The 23,119-nt window shown below is 40.0% G+C and overlaps 1 protein-coding gene and 1 long non-coding RNA gene across 2 annotated transcripts; both read left to right on the top strand.

Annotated features, from left to right (window-relative positions):
• Positions 1-1,004: 1,004 nt before the first annotated feature.
• LOC121460945 lies at positions 1,005-9,968 on the top strand. Its single transcript, XR_005976121.1, has 5 exons — positions 1,005-1,049; positions 5,306-5,367; positions 7,512-7,545; positions 9,304-9,361; positions 9,944-9,968. It is a non-coding gene; the product is annotated as an uncharacterized LOC121460945 (long non-coding RNA).
• Positions 9,969-19,756: 9,788 nt separating this feature from the next.
• LOC121462196 (DNA-directed RNA polymerase II subunit GRINL1A-like) lies at positions 19,757-20,970 on the top strand. The gene has a single exon (XM_041673628.1). It carries the CDS (start codon positions 19,772-19,774, stop codon positions 20,849-20,851), a length of 1,080 nt encoding a protein of 359 aa, XP_041529562.1. The 5' UTR covers positions 19,757-19,771; the 3' UTR covers positions 20,852-20,970.
• Positions 20,971-23,119: the final 2,149 nt, after the last annotated feature.

The following is a 23,119-nucleotide window of genomic DNA, read 5'->3' as shown; positions in this document are numbered from 1 at the left end:
TAAAGAGGATCCTCATAGATCAAGGTGGTTTTGGTGCATGCTTTTAATCCTAGCACTCAGAAAAGCAGAGGCAGGCGGATCTGTGAGTTCAAGGCAAGCGTGGTTTACAAGAACCAGTTCCAGGACAGGCTTCAAAACTACAGAGAAACTCTGTCTCAAAAAACAAAACAAAACAAAACAAAAAAAAAGAATTTCATCATGTACTTGCGCACAGACTACCAATAAAGCAGCTTCAAATCACCAAAATATGGTGAATTCTGATATTGTTGGCAGCTTGAGGTTTAGATGTTTAGATTTTTCGATGTTTGATGTTTAGATCAAGATGTTGCTCCCGAAGCAATTTCTTGGGAGAGAGTGAGTGACTAAATGTAATGCCTAAAAAGTTTCTTGACAGAAAACAGGACAAGGTGCTGTAGGTTTAGGGGGAGAAATGAAATAGGAGCATTACGTACTTAGAGCATAAAACAGTTACTGCAACCATCAGAACAAAGTGTGTGGAAAAACCACCATTCCCCTGTCTTGTGTGCTTGGATGTGTGTGCCTGAGTGTGTGTGTGTGTGTGTGTGTGTTGTTTTAATCAAGAGCTAAATTTTCTATGTTATTCTCCATGAGGAAAGGTGGAAAGGAGAGCAGTCATTAATCATCACCAACTGTTGAAGAATGAATTCAGAATTATTTGGCTCGGCCTCTTTGCCCATGCCTTTAATCCCAGAATGTGGGAGGCAGGAGGCATAGATCTCTTTGATTTCAAGACAAACACGAAACATATAGTGTATTAAAAGTTAGCTGGAATACATAATGAGATCCTGTTTCAAAAAATGTTTTTGTAAATATGTAACGTAAGATGTATGAGGGACTCAAAAATAAAGAATTTATGTAATATGTAATATAAGATGTATTAGGGACTCAAAAATAAAGAATTTATAAACATGCTAAGTGTTTTTATATGGATAATTAAATGATGATCACTTTCAACATATGTCACAGTGAAGGAACAATGACAAGAGAGCCAGAGCAGAGAAAGAAAAAGTGTGTCACCTTCAACAAAGGTAAGAATTACTCCATCTGTCCTACCTTCCCCGAAGAAGAAGGAATAAGGAAGAGTAAAGATTTTTAGACCCCAAAAAGGAGTTAAGGAAAACAAGTATAAATCAAGCATTTTCAAGTGTGAAGTATTTTTGTCAAAACATTGCTTATTTCACTTTAATGCTGATATCTGTACAGCTTTTGAATAAATGAGAAAACATCTTTACACAGCACATGTCTTCCATAGTCACATTGCAGCAAATAGGATTGTCAGAAATACAGATTCTCCTTGAGTTTATGACAAATGCCTTGTATTTTGCACTGCATATCGCTAACACATCTCACTGCCACTAAAATAAAATTAAGTCACAAAAAACCTTAATCAATTATTTTCATTAACTAATTTCCTACCTTATGATGTTATTAAATCATCTGAGTTCTTAAATGTCTGTGAAAGTTCTCAGTTTGGAAAGTTTTGGCATACTGTATAATTGTTTTCTTTAGAAATCTCCTACTTTAGGGTGGAAGTGTTTCTTTTACAGTGAATGCATTGATTTTAGGAAGACTTAACAATCCTTATATGTTTTCCTTTTCTTTCTTTTTCTTCTTCCTTTTTCTTGGTCCCTGCCTCCCCTCGTTCCTTCCACCCATCCCTAAATCAGTCCCTCCCTCCCTCCCTCCCTCCTTTCTTTCTTTCTTTCTTTGTTTGTTTCTTTCTTTTCTCTGAAGTGCTAGAGGTTGAACATAAGGCTTTGGGAGCATTGTAGGCAAGCACCCTACCCATTATCTCTGCCTTCTGTTTTTGTTAAAAAGAACATGGTAAGGGTGTATATCATTTCCATACTGCAAAGCATGATTCAAGAATAAAAACTGAAACAAGGAGCTGGAGAGATGGCTCAGAGGTGAAGAGCACTGGCAGCTCTTCCAGAGGTCCTGAGTTCAATTCCCAGCAACCACATGGTGGCTCACAATCATCTGTAATGAGATCTGGTGCCCTCTTCTGGCCTGCAGGAATATATGCAGACAAAACACTGTAGCTATAATAAATCTTAAAAAAATTGAAACAAAAAGCAAAGTGAAGAAAATGACATCATTCTGTATTTCAAATAATTATCTGCTTCTCCGTTGAGTCTGGAGAGACTTTGTGGCAGTGGCAGGAGCACCACGTAGTATTTACTTTCATCAGCTTTCATCACAGTGTCTGTCAGTGACAACCACACTAAGTAGAGAATGCAAAACCCTCTTCTCTCAAGAGGTAAGATGAAGAGAGTCAATATTATTGTAATGGAGACAGCTTTGTGTCACTTTATTATGAAGTTTGCTGTTCATGGCATCTGTGGTGGTGAGAACTGACTGAGGCCTCCTGCATAATAAGCATAGGCTTTCCTACTGAGCCGCAATCCCAGTCCACTAGTTGGTGGCTGAAATGGCTGTCCTGAGACATGGGGGAATGCTGAAAAGGCACACTAAGTTTCCTTGACTTTAAACAAGACAAAAATGAATGATTTCATTTCTTTTTTGGTTTGTTTATGATTATTTTAGGGCTTTTTTTGAGACAGGGTTTTTCTGTATGTATATTTGGAGCCTGCCCTTTAATGTATTCTCTACACAAGCTTGTCTTGAACTCCAATAGAGCCTCCTGCCTCTGTTTCCAAGCACTGGGATTAAAGGTGTGAGCCACCACTACCAGCCTCCAATGTTTCATTTCTAAAAGCAAACTGCAAGTGAACAGTGAAGGACTGAGTGAGTTTATTGTTTACATATGTGAACTTGTACAATGATCCTATGTCAGAAGGAAGCCCATGGAATTTGCTGCTCCAGTCTCACAGCTTCTTCTCTGATGCTCTTGCACTTGAGGTCGAGCTTGGGGTTATTACTCCCAAGGGAGAGATCTTTCCAGTAATTCATTTCAGGGGAGATGATGCCTGCTATCATGAGCATCCTTTAAGCTGCATATAAGTCTGGGAACACAGATGGAACTAAGGATATTCCTTCCCCAAAAGGGATGAGGAGAGGAAGCTTGATGCCTGCCCTCCCTTGAGCTGTTATGTAAAGGTCTCTGTCCCTCTTCTCTTTCTTTCTGCCAGGTTTCATCCTGATACAAAAGACAGAAACAATACATATAGTCCCAGTGGTAGGAATTTGCCTGATAAAATGAACAATTTTAACTAAAAGGCTCAACAAGGTTCTTTGTTTCCTTGAAGAACAAAAATATGTATAGGCCCATGGATCTTGTTTTCCATTTTGAATCTGTTGTTTTGTTTGTGAGACACAGTTTTATTGTTATGTAGTTCTGGCTGTCTTGGGAATCACAGGGTGATTGTTTATTTTTAGGTATTGTGCTTGATAAGTTTAAGTCTTGTTTGATTTGAAATAAACAAAATGGATTAATTCTACATGAACAAATTTCCTAAAAAAGAGTATTTAGAATAGTCTAGATTAGTCTCAAAAATGGATACTATGTATCTAATCATTTTATATGTTATATTTCTCTAGCATTGTAACAAATTCATTTTGATTTTTTTAGAAGTACATTACAATACCAATAAGAAGCCTTTTTGCAGGTAAGGTCTAAGAATACAATAATACTAAGGAAATTCCAAGATAACAAGCCAATTATTGATTGTATTCTCAGATAGATACTGATTTATACACTCAATTTTTGCTTTGTCTTACAATCCCCATAGTATTATCAATGTATTTTAGCCAGAAATATTGTTGTTTTTAGATCGTGGACATGAGTTGTATACTCAACCATCATGTCCCAAGTACCAATTCTGCGTTTTGGAAAATGAGCCCACTGGTGATAACCACACTCTCTATGTCCATCTGACACTTAGTGCCTTTTCAAATTTTTTCTGAAATCAGCTAGTGAACTAGATCTTCATCGCATTTGTCATTCTGAGAGCTGACAGGATTTGGGATCATTCTGCATTATCACACAGTGTTACAAGAAGCCAACAAATTACTTTCTTCCTTTGACACCATCTCCACATGCAGAGGCCCTTTTGTTCTGTGTAGGACCCTTTTATAGATGGTGGAAGATCCCATGCCTTCCTCCTACCACAGTGCTCCATCCATCACTTTTCCATTCCTTTGAGCTGTTTTCTACAGTAATGAAGTCTCTGGATCTCAGTAGATTATCTGGATGTAGAGAGCCAAACTGTGGCATGTTTACTCTTTATGTGTCTATAAAAGGGGCTTTGTCTTCCCCATCAGTAGGACATGAACATAGAGTAAAAGGCCCCTTCTGTCAGTGATCTGCTTTCTCAGACACTGATTTGGCAGAAAATTAAAGGTGGTATGTCAAGCTAGTTCTGTGCTCATCTTAATTGATTACTTCCATAATAGAGGACAATTGTGTTATCATTTGTGGGAACATGTATCATAAAGCATTTGACACATATTAGTAAATTGCTTATTACTAATTATTTATTAATAAATTACTCCAAGTTAAAAGGTCCAAAGTGCAGATTCATAAATTACAGTAGCTACAACTGTTCAAAGACACACCTTGTAAAAATCATGTTCTATTCTACTAGGAATTCTAAACTGTCTCAAGCTAATAACCTGAAATTATCCACTGAGATTTATTGTTGTTTGTTCATATTTTTATCTCATTAAGTTAATAACAATGCTCATTTGGCATAGAAACAGGCCAATTGTGGTTTCAAGATTCACTCATGAATGGACTACTAAGGGGCAGCTTGAGCATAGCCTAGGCCATGGTATCTTGTCAGAGTGCTAGCAGAAGCAGGAATCTATTCTATGGTCCACAAACAAACCTTGTGAGAGATAGCATCACATGCATTGAGAGCTCACAAAGTAACCTGAGAGAGAGGGATTCTGTGATGCTCTAGGAGCAGATGATGACATGACAAATGGAATCGGGGTACTAATTACATTGAGCACAAGAGTGACCATCAGTTACTACAATTTTAAAAAATGTGCTGGAAAGAAACTACTGTCTTTGGTGTTCTCTCTCTCTCTCTGTGTCTCTCTTTCTCTCTCTATCTCTTTCTGTCTTTCTCTCTTTGTCTCCCTCATGTGTGTCTATGCTTTCGGTGGACTAATTTCTGTAGACTAAATCTTTCCTTTCTTTCACATGGGAAAAGTTTTAAAAAAGTGTCACCAAACCTAATCAACTGATTGAAGGACAAGTTAATGCTTGACTGTAAATCTCTAATGTATGTTAGGAAATCAAACAGCAAATAATCAAAGCATTTGGTAAATGTTCTTGTATGAATATTAAAATATTACATTTTAAAATATGCAACAGCGGCATACGACCACCTGGAGAGCTGAAACCAATACTTAAGAAGTCTCTTCAGATCAGTGGAGGTAAGAGTAATCATGAATACTTTGCTGCTACTTACCTAGTTCCAATAGCAACTTAATTCATTCAAAAAAGGAACAAATTAAATAAGATATAAACGTAATTTCATTTTTTAAAATTTGCCTCCTAATGTTCTTCACATTCAAAATTATTTCAGAAATGATTTTCTGAGAAATTTCAGTATCAAACTATATTATCTGAACCATGTTTATTTATTTAACATAGCCACTGATGCACACAGTATCTTTGTATAAATATAAGGACCTCTAACTAGTCCACAGTATGTGTCCTCTAGAGTTATGTGACAGCAATTTTGCTTGTTATAAAATGAATTTTTCTTTCATTTTTATAATAAATATATTACATTTTTGCTACATATATATTAGTGTCAATGAAAGGTGATCATGTAAAAAACAGAAATACAGTATTCAATTACTTTCATTAAGGATTTTGAGAACTAAATTAACTACATTTTATGGGTTTTGTTCCTTTCTGTAATTTCTCTACTTAGACATATTAGAAAATTCACATATGGTTTTATGTTTATCTTTAATTATCTGCTATTTAATCTGACTATTTCTTGGCATACGAAATAATAGGCTTGGTCAACTTTTTTAAAAAATGGACTTTGAGTCCTGTAGGCAGTGCTGCGGATTAAACACTGCCATTCTAAGCATTCTAGACTAGTGCTCGCCCTAATGGCTATACCGCCAGCACCTTCTCCTTTGGTTTTATTAGTGGAGGATATGGTGATACTTGGTTTATATGCTGATAGACATAATTTCCAGAACAATTTGCCACAGTAGGAGGAAGGCTGAGAAAAGAGCATCATTCTGCAGGGGACAGCACTGACTGGTCCACTGAGTCTGGATAAGATTCTAAGAGTGGAAGGAACACTGCAGAGTTTGAGCTCTCCGCTGTCACCACAGTGTCTTTCACACCTGCTTTGCCTATAGAGAGCACAGCATCAAGTGAATAGGAGTATGTGGAGTGTAGAGGGTCTGAAAGACTTTATTGAAAAGAGTCAGTATTATTGTAATGTGGGTGACTGTCCTTTACATTATTTCCACACTAAATTTCCTTTGTGGTGACGATGGTTGATGGAGGTCTCTCACATGCTAAGCCTCATTGGCAGTCCATTTGTTGGTGGGACAAATGCTTTGCCTCAGCCATAGGCAATGTCAAGGAGGTTATACTGCAGTTTCCATACTGTGAATGAAATAAGCAAAAATTTGCTTTATTCCTTTGTAGAGGGCAGGCTGTTAGCATGAAGTGAAAGCTGCTCACTTGAAGCTGTGTATGTGTGGACACAAACGTTTCCTGTGAGGTACTACTCCCATGGAATTGCTGCTTTTTCCCCATGTCTCTTTCATGCTTCTTGCCCTGGAGATACAGTTAAGGGTCATAACTACTGCAGGGGGCTTTCCCATAGCTCTTACCATGGGAGGTGATAGCAGCTAGTGCTGAGGTTCTTTGCACTGCCCATTAGCAAGGGACCAGAAGCTAGAATTGAGGGGCTTCTGCATCTTCCTCAGAAGCACTTGAGGAGAGTACACACAATGCCCTCTCTCTCTCTGTATGTAGCTTTGCCACCCTGGCATCTGGAAATTCTTTGCCCTTGGTCTACCTGTGTTTCTTAACTTTTGCTATGCTGCAAAGAGCAGTTCTCATAGACTTAGCTTCCCTGTGTCTGGAATTTTCATCGTCAACGAAATAAGTTCAACTTAATCTTTAGAGAGGCTCTTTTCACTTCCATGCAAGATGAGTATGCTCACTTGCAATTCTCCTAACACCACTAGTCCAGAGATAAATCCAGCAGCAGCAACACTGTGCTACCAATTAACACTTCAGCTTGTGATATTGATTCTGGTTAAGATGTCAGTTTCTCTGTTTGATAATGCTCATGATCATAGGTATTTTGTATACCAATTTATTATTAGTATCGACTTTTGATAAAATTGTCTCTGTATTTTAAACATACAAAGAAGTGTAAATTAAGAGTTATCCTTGTTTTTATTGTCTATAAATCAGTATTCACCTTGAAGGCTACACAGATTCAAAGTATATGTAGTAACAAAGCATTGGCCTTGGCATTCAATGCTCTTTTTTCTACAGTTGCTTATAACATATTTTGCTTTCTACTCTGTAGATAATGGAAGAAATCAAGACCAAATCCCACTCAGGTAAGAATGTCTGGATTTTAAATACAGTATGTAGAGAATATAAAGTTCAGAAGCTGGCACCAAGTTTTCCTCTGTGTAAGACAATTTTAGCTTCTTGATTATTCGCTAATGAAAGCTGAATTATGCCTCAGATACAGCGTGCAATGATGTTAGGACTCCCTGTCTGTGGCGGTGATTCAGCACATAAAATGCTGGCTGTGCATATGGGAGAATGGGAGATGGATGCCCAGGGTCCACATGAGGCCTGTTGGTCTTGTGCGCTTCTAAAATCCTGGTGAGCTTTGGTGAGATTGCAGGTGGAGACAGAGCATACTCTCACATTTTTCTGGATGTCTTGCCTGGATTGCTAGCCTGGGGCTTGCATTCATGAATGAGATTCAGCCATATAACTAAGGCTGAGGGTGAGGGTCGACACCCAAGTCTGTACTCCAATCACCACACCTATACATTGGCATGTATTTATCTGAAATCATACATACTTACAAATACACTGCACATAACATGCAGTTACATATATGTAAAAATATTAGTTTTCAGGCTGTTAATCCTGTTTACTAGTATGTTTGGGACAAGGTGTTTGCTGGGAAGAGTGTGGGCAAAACTCTCCCAAACTTTGGTGAGAAAATCACCTCAGAATGGCCTTATAGACATGCTTCTGCTTAGCAGGTTTATTTCCCTCTTAATGAGTTCCACCTCGGTGGTGAATCCCTAGGTAGGTGGAACTTACAAAAAGAAAGTGTTTGTTCCAGAGTTTGTCAATCAGAAACCCTGAAATTAGGAACTTTTAGCTGTAGATCCGATGAATCAAAGCTGAGGGGACAGTGTTGCTCCCTAGTGTCCTATAAAATGACTCAGAAATACCCTTGAGTATAAAGAGTTTCAACATATGCATGTGGACACACTATCAAATCTTCAAGGCACCAAAATATGATGACTTCTGAGACTGATGGCAACTTAATGCTTAGACATAGAGTCCATTTCATGTTTTCCCAGAGCAACTCTTTGAAGAGAGTGCTATGAAATGAAATGCCTAATTTTTTTTTTTTTTTTTTACAAAAAACAGGCCATGGTACATTAGGTTTAGGGGAACAAATGAAATAGGAGCATTAAGTGCTCAAAACCATCAGTTACTGCAACCATCACAACAAGTGTGTGTAAAACTCACCATTTCCCCCTCTTATGTGATTGGATGTGTGTGTGTGTGTGTGTGTGTGTTGCATGTGTGTGTTGCATGTGTGCATGTGTCTGTGCCTGTTGCATGCTTTGCATATTTTTTTGTGCAGACATGAGGGAAAGAGGAGGATATTGGTGTCTTGCATCATTCTCTAACTTATCCACTTGACATAAGATCTCTGACTGACCCTGGAGCTGGTCTGGCAGCCAACAAGCCCAAATGGTAGCCTGTTCCACCCACAGTACTGGGGTACATGTGCATGTGTCCATGCCCAGTTTTTTATGTGGATGCTGAAGATTCAAACTCAGGTTGATTTGTGTTGGCAGCAAACATTCTTATTGACTGAGCCATCTCCCAAACCACTGGCTTTTTAAATTTTCATTTTTAAATAGAACTATGAGTGAGTCTTCACTGAATGTTACATAGATTGAGACAAGTTGAAACTGCCCAAGTAAAAACTTTTTAAAACCTGGGTCAACGTTGAATTACATAAATGCAAAAATATAGTGCACAGATAACAAATCTTTCAAGAGAGATGCTCTAAGGACCAAACTCACCCCTCACTGCATGCTTTTATTCTAAAGGCTCTCTGAAAACCCTCATGTTACAACAGAGGACACGGCCACCACCTCTGCTATTAAGGTAAAATTCTCCTTTGTGAAATTTGTTTCCTTATGAATTTTGTTAAAATGCAGCAGTACTCTACCTATCACAGTTTTATATGGAAATTTGGTCAGAGAAAAGTGTTTGGTATCAGTGAACCATCCTTTCTATAAATTCCAGTGAGCAGTAAGTCCTTGCAGATAGCGGTGGCCCAATAGGAGAATGAACTGGAAACACAGGGAGTGGAAGATTGAGTGCAGTTCTCATATATTAGAAGATGCCTGGTGCTTGATCAAGGATGGTTTGCAGAAATAGATACACATTAGACTGATTTTTAAAACAACTGTGATGATACATCTGAATACATTTTAGAGGGTCCGGTTATTGTAGTGGTCCAGGCATCACCCAGGTGCCTTTTCTCTCAGCATAATTGCAGGTAGGTTGTCTCTTCCCTTGGATAGTCCTATTTCAGGATCACAGATAAAAGCATCTCCTCCGTTTGTCTCTTTTCTTCTGTGTTTATATTAGCAAGAAATTTTGGAAATTTAGCTATTTGTAATCTGTTCAACCAAGTTTTCATTATGAAGAGATTACAGACTGTTTTCTATTTGATTCCACTAGGAGGATATTGACAACTCTTCCTCCAGGTGCACAGTAAGTATTTTTCCCCAATTAGCCAGCAATTGTAGATGTGAAGATTCAATTACCATATAGTAATACTTTGGTTTCTGGATATTTGCTCTGTACTTGACAATAATATACACTCTGATTCTTTGTATCATGTTTTTATTTATTTATTTTACTTTTTTTTATTCTTTAAGACAATCTTTTTTTATTTTACATACCAACCCCAATTCCCTCTCCCTCCCTTCTGCCTGCTCTCCCAACTCCCCACCACCCCACTCCACACTACCCCACTCCCCATTCATTCCTCATAGAGGATAAGGTCTCCCACGGGGAGTCAACAAAGTCTGTCATATCCCTTGAGGCAGGATTAAGGCTATCCTCCCTGTATCTAGGCTGAGTAGAGTATCCCTCCATAGGGAATGGGTTCCAAAAAGCCAGTTCACATACTAGGGGTAAATAAATACTGGACCCACTGCCAGTGGACTAACAAAACTGACCAAACCATATGACTGTCACCCACATTCAGAGGGCCTAGTTTGGTCCTGTGCCAGTTCCCTAGTTGTCAGTCAGGAGCCAGTGAGCTCCCACAACCTTGGGTCAGCTGTTTCTGCAGGGTTTTTTTTTTCTATAATCAACCTCATATTTGATCACAAAGCAAATCTCAACAGATTAAAAAAAGTGGAAATAACCCCGTGTCTTATTGGATCACCTATGGGTTAAAGTTAGAATTCAACAAGACTAATTGCAAAAATTCTACGTATTCATGGAAACTGAACAATTCTCAACAGAATTACCCCTGGATCAAGGAAAAATAAAGGAAGCCTTCCTAGAATTTAATGAAAATGAATGCATGACATACCCAAATCTTTGGGATACTTTGAAAGCATTACTAACAGGAAAATTCATAGCACTAAGTGCCTACATAAAGAACCTGGAGAAATCTCACCCTAGCATCTTAACAACACACCTGAAAGCTCTAGAACAAAAAAGGGAGTCTCACCCAGGAGGAGTGGATACCAGGAAATTATCAATTTGAGGACTAAAATCAATAAAATAGAAACAAAGTAAATGAAACAAAGAGTCATTGGGACAAAGAAATGGGTTTTTGAGAAAATCAGCAAGATAGACAAACCCTTATTCAAACTAATCAAAAGAAAGAGAGACAAAATCCATATTAACAAAATCAGAAATGAAAAGGGGGACATAACATCAGACACTGAGGAAATCCAGAGAATTATCAGGTCATATTTCAAAAATCTGTATTTGAGAAAAGTGAAAAATGTAAAGGAAATGGACAATTTTCTTTTGTGTTTTAACCCTTCAGAAGGTATAAAGCAAACAGAAGAGCTCGCTCTGTTTGTATACCCTACTTAACATTACAAATGGCTAACAACTAGCTAGTTACCTTGAACCATCTAAATTCAACATTAAGAGAGACAGGGGCAGACTTGACATAATTATGACACTTAATAAAACCATTAGTAACTGTAATTTTAATATTGTCAGAACCAAACTCAAATGCTCTTTCTTTTAAGCCTAATCCAACTTGGTTTCTGAATTAATATTAGCTATTATGTATGATCAAAGTGAGTCATTGGTCAAGGGAGGTCTTAGCAGGGAGACAGATCTCAAGTGATTTTAATAAACAGACATTCAGTTGCCAGACATCTTCCAAGATTTCAGTGAAAAATCATTAGCATATAAATTGACATGATTAATACAAATGTAAATTTTAGACTAATGTCAAAATTTTAGTTTGATACAGAAAGTAAATGGTAATGTGATGAGTGTGGCAACCATGGAGTGTTCCCCTTGGCGTGAAGGGACCAACATCTTGGATATGCAAAGGATTAGAATACAAACCACAATATACAAACCACAATATCACTAATAGAAATGAGATCTTAGCACAGAAACATTGCGAGACCCTGTCTCACCCAGTGAAAGCAGAGAGCTGCCTCCTGAAAGTTATCCTATGCCCTTCACACACACACACACACACACACACACACACACACACACACGTGCACGCACACATGTATGCATGTACGTATACACACATGCACTAGCATAGCACAAACAGGCATATTAATTCAAGCACACAAGCAAACACACACTCCAATAGTAATTTTTAGGATGATACAATATTGATTATTCAGATAATAAATGGTATCTATATATTCATTGGCACTCCTGTTGTGTAACTAACATATAAGGAAAATATTTTCAGGGTCTTCTCTGTCATCTTCAGTGTTTCTAACTTCCATGTGACATGTGTCCTGGAAAACTATACTTGTACCATGTGGCCCTTTCATTCCCTTTTTATAACTGGCTTAAGCATATTTAGTTAATGATGAAGCAATGAGTGAAACATATGGCGTGTGAAAATGTGTCTAAGGCTCACAAATCTCTAGCTTTGATGTGTTCACGCTCATCATTCTCAAGGAAACCAAATGCACTGAACATTTTCACATGATGCCCTTGAGCAGTTCGGACACACATGTAGTATGTTACTTCCTCATCTGTTTTCCTTTACAAACAATGCTTCTCAAGCTATTTTGTTTACCATTTCCACGTTACATTGTTTGATCATGTTGAGTAAGCTCTGGAACGTTTGAGTATTTCACATAAGTAGCACAAATCCTCCTCAAACCTGGTACAGAAAGGTAAACATAGACTGCTAAGTTAGGAGTCTCCCTGAGATGTCATGAATGATTAAGGCCTAGCATCATTATTTGTAATTGGAATAAAAGTTGGGGAGGCTCTCCTTCTGACAAACAGCATCAAATGCATTTTCAAAACTGGCACTTCCTAAATATATTTATTTATTTATTAATTAAAGATTTCTGCCTCCTCCCCGCCACCGCCTCCCATTTCCCTCCCCCTCCCCCAGTCAAGCCCCCCTCTCTCGTCTGTCCGAAGAGCAATCAGGGTTCCCTGCCCTGTGGGAAGTCCAAGGACCACCCACCTCCATGCAGGTCTAGTAAGGCACATGGTTCCAATGGGATACATACAATTTCATCACCACCGTGATTGAGGCCGGCAGGCATGGTGCTGTAGCAGCAGCTGAGAGTTACATTTAAATCTATACAAGGAACCAAGAGCTCACTAGAAATGGCACCAGTCTTCTGAAACCCAAGACCACACAACTCCTCCAACAAGGCCACACCCCCTATCCTTCCCCCCAAATAGTTCCACTCCCTGGAAACCAACATTCAAATATACGAGCCCATGAGTCTGTTCTCATTCAAGCCAGCACAGAGATGCTGGAACAGGCCATCGCATTCATCAGCCATATATAAAAACAGTCATAGCTAAGGAGTAAGAGTTTGGATGGCATCTCCCAGAACCCTTCCTTCAGCCCCATAGTTTCCATGTGCTGTGGGAAGTGGCACACTTTATTCATGCATTTCAAAAGTCACCCTCACTATTCTGTTATCCCGGGAACCTAATGGGCAATTGTGAAAGCCATGGGGAAAGCAGTAGTGTGGTGCAGAAGAGCGAGGTTCTTTTTGTTTCCGAAGCCCCCGATTGTCACATTCTCTTAATCTGGATGGAATGTAAAATCCTTGTCATAAAGACAGGAGAGGACACATTGTGTCTTTTTTTCCATCTTTCTTTTATAGAGCGGTAGCAAAGAACAGTAGAAAAGAAGGCATAAAGCTGAATAGATCCCCTTTTAAGATTCTCAAACTCTGGGCCTTTGACTAAACCAATGGAAGCAAAAGTTTCAGGATATCAGCGGTTATGTGATAAAATTAGCCTGAGAAAACAAACATTTGGGGACTCTAAATCAAGACCCTGACATTAACAGATAAGTTCTAAAATGAACAAAAATAAGTGAGATTTTCAATGAAATCTAACATCTCAAAATTTCCTTAAAGGTTGAAACAAAGAAGGGAGAAGATTTCCTTCCTCCACCTAATATGCATGACATCGTGCCCCAGCCTCCTGCCCATGCCGATGCCACATCAACTTCTCATGTTAGTGAAACAGGTGACAATCGTCAGTCATCCGAGGAAACTACTGTTAACACCACCAGCGTTAGTGAAAGAGGTGACAATCTTCAGTCATCGTCATCTAAGGAAACTACTGTAAACAACACCAGCGTTAGTGAAAGAGGTGACAATCGTCGGTCATCTGAAAAAACTACTGTTAACACCATCAGCGTTAGTGAAAGAGGTTACAATATTCCATCATCTGAGGAAACTACTGTTAACAACACCAGCGTGGATCACACACCTCCTCTAGGTACTTATACTGGGCATGCAAGGGGGAGAACACATGCTGTCCCTGACCTTGCTCCTGGTAGCCACACTGGTGACACCATGGACCCTGTGCAACATTCTGACCCTGTTCTTGATACCTGCTTAGAAGAGAACACAGTGTCTTAGCTTCACTACTGACCAGAAATCTGCTCTTGTTTGTATCCCAGGTGACACGTTGGACCCTCAGAATGCTCATATGCGGGTTCTTGCTTCACGTCCTGCTCACGGCACCAGCTATGCAGCAAATACTCCCGTCATGGTTTTTCCAATTTGGGCAGCAACCACATCCTTGCTCCTCCTAACATCGTCAATGTGGTTGCTGCAGTTGGTGGCTTTGACGATGCCGTGGGTATGGAACCTAATTTAGAAATCCTGCACAGTTAAAGTTAAAGGAGCTTAACAAGGTAAGTTAGACCACACCAATGGCTTAAAATAGATAAATATTTCTGTGCGGGAAATCCAATTCTCTTTGGCTCTAATATGCATGATGATAAATAAATTTCATACTTTGTATAGGACTCTTTAGATATTACCTATAACTAGAAAAAAATGATTATCTTTTCTAGTCATATTGAAAATGCATCACATAAAATTAACACAATCAGTTTAGTCCAACCAAACTGACCAAGTAAAGTTGGTAAGCACACAGTTGCCTCCCATGCTGGAATGAGGAAATGATTTTCACTCTTAATGTGAAACTTGTATTTTCTGAATGGCGAAGCAGGGAAATGTAACTGTTAGATATTAGTTGTTATTTTTCTGTGTCCATACACTGTGACTTATGTGGACAGCATTATTTTGGAAACAAACACCCCAAAAGAAACAACCTCTGAGAATAAAACCAGTGAAACAAGACTCCACATTTTCACCATTCTCAAATACAATGATACTCATTGTGACATGACACTACATAGGATTCTATGGGTGATGCCTCTGTTATTGCTTATCTTGACGATGCTACCAATGATGTTCTTGATACTACTGATAATTCTTGCTTTTCTTTTTAGTTTCTGCTGAACAACCTATGAAGAGCTCCTGTTGTCAAGTGTCAGAAATATTTTTTGAGGTTTTTTTTTTTCATTTTATTGTTTGAAGAATATTTTCAGTTTACTCTTTGACATTTTAATGTATGTAATTCAGATCATCCATGTTGCTCATATCTTCCCCATCCCTGTCCTCTGCCTCCATCCCATCCCCTAACTTGTCCTCATCCCATTTTTGTGTCATTTATCTTAAGGAGTAAGACTTCCAGTAGGATCCCCCACAGCCAAGTGCATGTGGACATTATCAGTTGGACTAAGTGAGTTATTAAAAAAGGGAGGGAGACATAACATCCATCTTTCACCAGTTTTGCAGATAAATTACATATAGTGTTTTGTTCCTTGAATTACTGGCCAGTTTAAAACATTAAATCTTATCTAATTCTATAGACCTTATTATGCTTTCAGTACATGTAAAGCTTGCTAAACTTTCATTCACCTATTTAAACATGTACTGTACATGCATCCCCAGAGAAAGAACACAACTCAAGGGGATACACAAGTCAATAGTAATTTGACTTTATCTAGTGGAATACACTGATAAATTCTGAAAGATAAACAAAAACACTTTGCTACTTGGACTTTCTCTCTTACTCCTTGATCAGAAGCCTCCTAGTTGTGCGGAATTCTAAGGAGGTTAAGGAACTGTAATGGAGAGTTGAAAGGAGCAAAGGGTCAAAAGTATTTCCAAGAGGTCAATAAATTCATTATTCTGCCATCCGATAAAATATTGAAATCAATTTCTGCCTAGAATGAATTTCATGAGATTTCCAGAAAAGGAGTAGAGTTGTTCATTTGTAACAAAAGATGACAAATATTAGATGCTGAGTTTGCCACATCTTTATGAATACAAATATAGATATGTATGGGTTCCTTGGCACCCTATTGTTCAACATTCAGGAATGAAAAATTCCACTGAGAGTTGTTGAGGCTAAGAGGCTAGGGCTAGAATATAAGAATCAACATGGCTTATGTGTGTGGGGGTTTATATATTTATATATGTACAATTAAAATACCTGGTCTTTTAAATGAGCTCAATATTTTCAGAATGCATGATTTTAAAACTCTTTTTGAGGAAGCATGTGGAATGTACTGCAGGGGATGAAAGAATACTATAAAAATATATAAAAAATAAATTATAATGTATTTCTGGTTCCTTCATATATATATATATGTAATCTAGTTACTTCTTAGTCCACCTCCTTTTTGGTATTCTAAAAAAAAACTATTAACCTGTTGTACATTATTTTGAAAGATTAAAGATATAAGACACCTTTAAAAATGATGTTGTTATGATATTATTACATTGGCTTTCAAGTGACAATCTGTCAGAAATATTTTATAGAATTTAGAAATTTTCCTCAATTGGACCTTGGGAGCTCAGTCCAGTGCTCCAATGTGGGTCTCTGTCTCTATCTCCATCCATTGCCAGATGAAGGTTCTATGGTGATATGCAAGATATTTATAAGTGTGGGACAGTTCAGGCGTCCTCTCCTCAGCTGCTCAAGGAACAAGCTGGGGACATCTCCTTGGACACCTGGGAACCTCTCTAGATTCCAGTCTCTTGCCAACCCTAAAATGGCTCCCTTAATTAAGATATATACTTCCCTGCTCCCATATCCACTCTTCCTCCATCCCCACCATCCCATTCCCCCAAACTCTCCCCATCCTTCCCTTCTCACTTCTCTCTCCCCCTCTCCACCTCACCCATCCCCCAAGCTCCCAATTTTTGCCTGGCTATCTTGTCTACTTCCAATATCCAGGAGGATAACTATATGTTTTTCTTTGGGTTCACCTTCCTATTTAGCTTCTCTAGGATCACGAAGTATAGGTTCAATGTCCTTTATTTATGGCTAGAATCCACTAATGAGTGAGTACATACCATATTCATCTTTTGGGGTCTGGGTTACCTCACTCAGGATAGTGTGTTCTATTTCCATCCATTTGCATGCAAAATTCAAGATGTCGTTGTTTTTTACCGCTGAGGAGAGAGAACATGAACAAGAAAGTCAGGACCGCAAGGGGTACACCCACCCACTGTGACGGTGGGGCTGATCTAAGGGGAACTCACCAAGTCCAGCTGGACTGCGACTGATGGAGCATGTGATCAAACCGGACTCTCTGAACATGGCTGACAAGGAGGGCTGACTGAGAAGCCAAGGACAATGGCACTGGGTTTTGATTCTACTGCATGTACTGGCTTTGTGGGAACCTAGTCTGTTTGGATGCTCACCTTCCTAGACCTGGATGGAGGAGGGAGGACCTTGGACTTCCCACAGGGCAGGGAACCCTGACTGCTCTTTGGACTGGAGAGGGAGGAGGAGGGGGAATGAGGGGAAGGGGAAGAAAATGGGAGGAGGTGAAAAATTTTAATAATAATAATAAATAAAATCTGTACTTACTCTCAGAAAAAAATAGAAATTATAATGTTAAATATTTCTCTGAAAATTGATACAGTATATATTGAATTTTGTATATAAGTTTTTAGTAGCTTTTCATTAAAATATACTATGAAAATATTTTAAACTATTTCTTTGTATTGTACAAGCTGATGGCATAACCTCTTGGTGACATGTTTAAGGAGAAAGCTTCTATTATAGCTATCAGAGATAGAACAGACAGTGGCACATCAAATCACGCAGAGCAGAAATAGATGTTGGCTGAACATAGTCAACTGCACCTGCCTATGATAGAAGCAGAAACAGAGCAGAGAGGCAGATGGAGAGAGACAGAAGAGGAGACACAGAGAGAGGGAGAGGAACATAGAGACAGGGGGAGACAGAGAGATAGGTTTAGAAAGAGAATGAGAAGCTGGGAGAGGGATGCTTCCGAACTAGAGGGAGTTTAGGGTAGGGGAGCAGGGTAGAAGACCTAGAACACGAGCATGGACTCTGACATGCACAGTGGGTACTGGTGCTACTGAAGGACCTGGAGGCTAGTCTGTACCTTGTTATAGTAATAGCCACCACAGATAGTCAACTTTTCCTACTGCCAGTGATAAGAGAAATGACCCCTTTGAGAAGAGGAAGTAGCTTCACAAGTTTTTAAGGAATGTTGGATTTATCTACCCTCCAGAAAGCCTCCAAAAGTCCAGGTTGAGCCCATTTCTGGGTATCTGGGCCTGCAATTGCAGTTTTGGAAACTGGAGTTCAATGAATTTTAGTGGATTTTCCAAGGCACAGACAAGTCATGTTGAGGTTTCCCTTCTCACACTGCTCTCACATGAGTGAAAACACCACTCGAACTACTCTATTGGCCTTAACATCCATAGATTTAAACTGTGGCTGCTTACCTGCATTCCCTCTTTACTTTTTATGACATTCCATCACCCAGCACATATTAAGTGAGCAAAGTCCCTCACTGAAGGTGGGGCCTTATGAGCCCCTTCCTGTGTGTGATTATCATTGTGTCCTGGACACCATTTCACAGAAACAATCTTCAACCTCTGCCTCTCACTTCCAAAATTGTCCCTGAGCCTTGCAGCGTGTTGTGGTTCAGGTGTCCTGCTGAGGTCTGAGAACTGCACAGTTATGTATTCTCTAAACTTTGGCCAGGTGTGAGTCTGTGCAGTCAGCAGAGCCCACTTCCTAAAGAAGTCTCTCTCATTAGGGATCCCAGTTGCTCAAATGTATAGGTGTCAGGGAGAGTACGTAGAAGGCAGTTTGATGCCATGTAATTTTAACAAATCAACAACAGAGGGCCTATTGTGTGGATTCATCACATCAGTGATTAACTCAGAGTCACCAATACTGCATCAGCATGGCAGTAAAGAAATAAAAGCACTTCCACTGGGAGTCATTTCCAGGTTTGAATTTTCTCCATGTTCCCTGTCTTCCCTCCAAATCTGTGCCTTTCTGAAGAAGTGTGCCTGTCCCTTTGTCTGGTTGTGTGTGTGTGTGTGTGTGTGTGTCTGTCTGTCTGAGTCTTTGTCTGTCCCTATGTCTGTCTGTCCCTACATGTGTCCCTATGTCTGTCTGTCTGTCTGAGTCTTTGTCTGTCCCTATGTCTGTCTGTCCCTACATGTGTCCCTATATGTGAATTTGTGTGTCTGCCCCTTTTCTTGCTCTCTCTTTTATTGAATTTCCCCATAAGAATCACCTGGGGAAGGAGTGGGGTACTTTACAGAAATCATTCATGGAGTCTTACAAGGGATTAAGGTAGTGAGCACAACTGAACCCAATTTACCCAGCCTTAAAAAGAAATTACAAATACCATGATCGCCCAGTAATGCTGCTGTGCCCAACTGTTTTGGTGGATACTCATTTAGAAGTGTTTTCAACCTCTATGTTTGCTCTTTTATACAAATGATAAACATGAATTGTTCTGGATCAGGGGCACAGAAAAAGACATAATTGATTTCCAGAAAACTCCGTTCGGCTGGAAGAAGCCGCGCTCTTCCGGGAAAATGGCGACTCCCGCTCCCGCACCAGAGTCGCCGCAGGCCGCGGAGCCTGCGCCCGCTGTGGGCCTCGCCGGGGAACCCTGCCCGCCGCGCCAGCCGCAGCCCGTGCACAATGTTCTCGCTGCCCCGCGGCTTCGAGCCCCCAGCTCCCGAGGACTTGGGGCAGCGGAGTTCGGCGGAGCTGCGGGAGAGGTTGAAGCGCCAGGAGAGACTTTTGCGCAACGAAATATTCATTTGCAAATTGCCCGACAAAGGTAAAAAGATCTCAGACACCATCGCCAAACTGAAAGCTGCCATTGCAGAACACGAAGAGGTTAGAGCAAGAAGTGAACTGTTTCATCCTGTTAGTGTAGACTGTAAGCTAAGGCAAAAAGCAGCCACAAGAGTCGATACCGACGTAGACAAGGCCCAGAATTCTGACCTGATGCTTGATACTTCATCATTAGTTCCTGACAAATCATTCAGAACAACCTCAGAAACACAAGGACCTGCACATCTCACTCCCAGAGGCAACGAAGAGACTTTGGAGGCTGGCTGCACAGTGAACCCGGGTGCAGCTCCCGGCAGCAAAGCCAGGGCACCCTCATCTGAAGTTAACGAACATCTCCCCCAGCGCCCTGTTTCAAGTCAAGCAGAAGACATTTCCAGCGGCATTGACAGTCTGTTTCTCACTAAGTTGCAAAAGATCACAATTGCAGACCAGAGTGAGCCCTCAGAAGAAAACACCAGCACTGAGAACGTGCCAGGGCTCCAGAGAGAGACTCCTAAGAGGCCTCATTACATGGAAGTGCTAGAAATGCGAGCCAAAAACCCAGTGCCCCCTCCTCATAAGTTTAAGACCAATGTATTACCCACTCAACAGAGTGACTCACCAAGTCATTGTCAGAGGGGTGAATCTCCTTCTTCAGAAGAGCAGCGACGCAGGGCTAGGCAGCATCTTGATGACATCACAGCAGCACGCCTCCTTCCGCTCCACCACCTACCTGCACAGCTGCTCTCCATAGAAGAGTCACTGGCTCTGCAGAAAGAACAGAAGCAAAATTACGAGGAGATGCAGGCAAAGCTCGCAGCACAGAAACTAGCTGAGAGACTGAACATTAAAATGCAGAGCTACAATCCAGAAGGGGAGTCTTCAGGGAGATACCGAGAAGTGAGGGATGAAGATGATGCCCAGTCCTCGGATGAATTCTGAAGATGAGCACCAGGCGAACTCTGAACCTGACTGTTGAGCCACCATTGCCTCATAGCAAACTTCCTAACAAGTATCAAGATCAGTGTCAGACCTTGTTGAGGGACAACAGTTTTTAAAGTTACACAAAGGTAGCTACAAATAAGAACCCAGCTTGTCTTTCCAAAGATGATCTTCATGTGCTTGAACAGTTTCATATTTGCCATTGTGTTTGACCGTGTTGTATTACAGTTTTGCAGTATGTTGTGCATTGGTCTGATACTTTAGTGTGAGTAGAGCACACTTTTCTTTAAGATAGCTGCTTTCTCCTTATTCTTACTCTTATCAAATAGCATTGCTTATATCCCTTCTGGTGAAATACTTAGTTTTCCCAGGCACCTAAAATCAGTTAGGAAGACCTGGTTCCCTTTCTTGAGAAATGAAGGGAGCAATCTAGAAAATGGTACGCATGCTTGCATGGAGTTCCTGAGATGCTGGTGTGAAATACTGTGGAAGACACTCAGATTTTACAACAATGTTTATTTGCTGCTCCTGTCTTCTTTTGGGGTGACCGCTATCTTCCTGTGATGAAGATGGAGCACCTTGAGGAGGTACTGGATGGGGAGGGTCTTCTGAGCTGGTGTGAGGAGCTGCTCTTGGCTTCCCCCGGCACCTTGCTGTCTTTGATGATAGGTCCATGTACAGGGCGCTCATGTTTGGTCAGGAAACGTGTTTTTCTGAGAGTTGCGGTTGAATTGTCATATATTGCTTTTTTTCCTTTTTAAACCCAAAGAGGTGTTTATAGGCTGCAGAAACCTCAGTCTCTTGTATGTACACATTTGTGTTGTTTAGAATGATCATATGATCATCTCCAGCAAAGATAACAATATGTTATCAAAAAACCTTTGTCTATTATGTGGAACCTGTAAAGGAGAAATAAAATACCAATCAGAGCAAAAAAAAAAAGACATAATTTAACATTACAATTAAGTATTAGTTTAGTTTGTAAGAGGCAGCTATTATAAAGACCAAGGAAAGTGGTCGTAATTGTTACATTTTTCTCTTAAAAGTTGGCTAAACAATCAATTTGAGTACACAGTAGGATAGCAGCCTTATGTTTTAAGTGACCTCAAGATATGTTATGAACTCTGGCTGTGATGTCAAGCAAATGTTTCAGTCTCTAGAATAAGACATATTGTCATATTACATCACCATGGCCTCAGTCATTGGGCTCTTAACCAAGTTTACAGAACCAGCCAAGAGTTCCCTACTGTGTGGTAGACCTAAAATCAAATCACAAATTTCATTGTTCCTATAAGAGTCAACACACAGAGAATATCTTGCCAGGCAAGTTGTCACACGCAGGGTCTACAGATGGGTAGAATCATTGCCAACTTCCCTCATACAGTAGCTTGCATAGAAGTTCTAGTACTGTGAAAGCTAGCCAGCATGGACACAACATGACTTCTAAATGTCCTATATCCCAAGTGTGCAGTGTGTTCAGAAGAGTCCTACAATCTAATTCTCATGTGTAAATGAGGACATTGGCAAGAGCTTGTAATGTTTGACAGTAGCCCCCCCCCCCTTGCTTCACACCTCAGAGGGAACTATCCTATAGTATTGGGGTCTTTGTTTGGTAAACTTAATCTTCTGAGAGGAACGTTATCCATGCATGCAGGGCTACTTCATTCAGTTGTTTTACTTAGGCTTCCAAGGATGCAGCTTCATTCATTAGGCTTGGTGGCAAACCACGGTCCATGTATGGAGGTCAGAGGATCATTTTCTGGGTCATTTTCTTACCTTTTACTATGTGATTTCCCAACATTAAACTTAACATTATATGGTTGGCATCAAGAACCTTAACATGCTAAACTTAAACAATTTAAAATGTAATATTTGTCTAAAAGGATTTTTTCCTCCATGCATACTTTTGGTTACCCCTTTCCCCAACACCACACTTCTTCCATCCCTGGTTAAACCTTTCCACTTGCAAGATTCCCTCACCCCGTCCACAGTGCATTTCTTCTGCCATCCCACTCCCTCCAGGCCTGTTCTCCTCTAAGGGTCCATTTCATGCTTTCTGGCTTTAACAGGTACTCTAAATTAAAAACATTAATCTGAGAATTCAAAGCTTGGAAGCACATGTAAAACAGAAGGGACACAGAAACATTCAGTCCATACAAAGATCCAGGGACATCATTGGCAGCGTGGCAGCTCCCTAATTACCAAGGCATCTGGGGCAAGCTTAAATTCAAGGACATTTGAGCCACACCCTCATCTCATTTGACCTAG

The sequence above is a fragment of the Microtus oregoni genome, unplaced genomic scaffold (assembly GCF_018167655.1).
Source record: "Microtus oregoni isolate MIOR12 unplaced genomic scaffold, Mior012 000001F_ref0000356, whole genome shotgun sequence".
In the NCBI taxonomy this organism is placed as follows: domain Eukaryota; kingdom Metazoa; phylum Chordata; class Mammalia; order Rodentia; family Cricetidae; genus Microtus; species Microtus oregoni.
This window is presented reverse-complemented; position numbering and strand designations above follow the sequence as displayed.

Coding starts and splice junctions, on each gene's coding strand:
- LOC121462196 (XM_041673628.1), top strand. CDS start 19,772: ATGTTCTCGCTGCCCCGCGGCTTCGAGCCCCCAGCTCCCGAGGACTTG.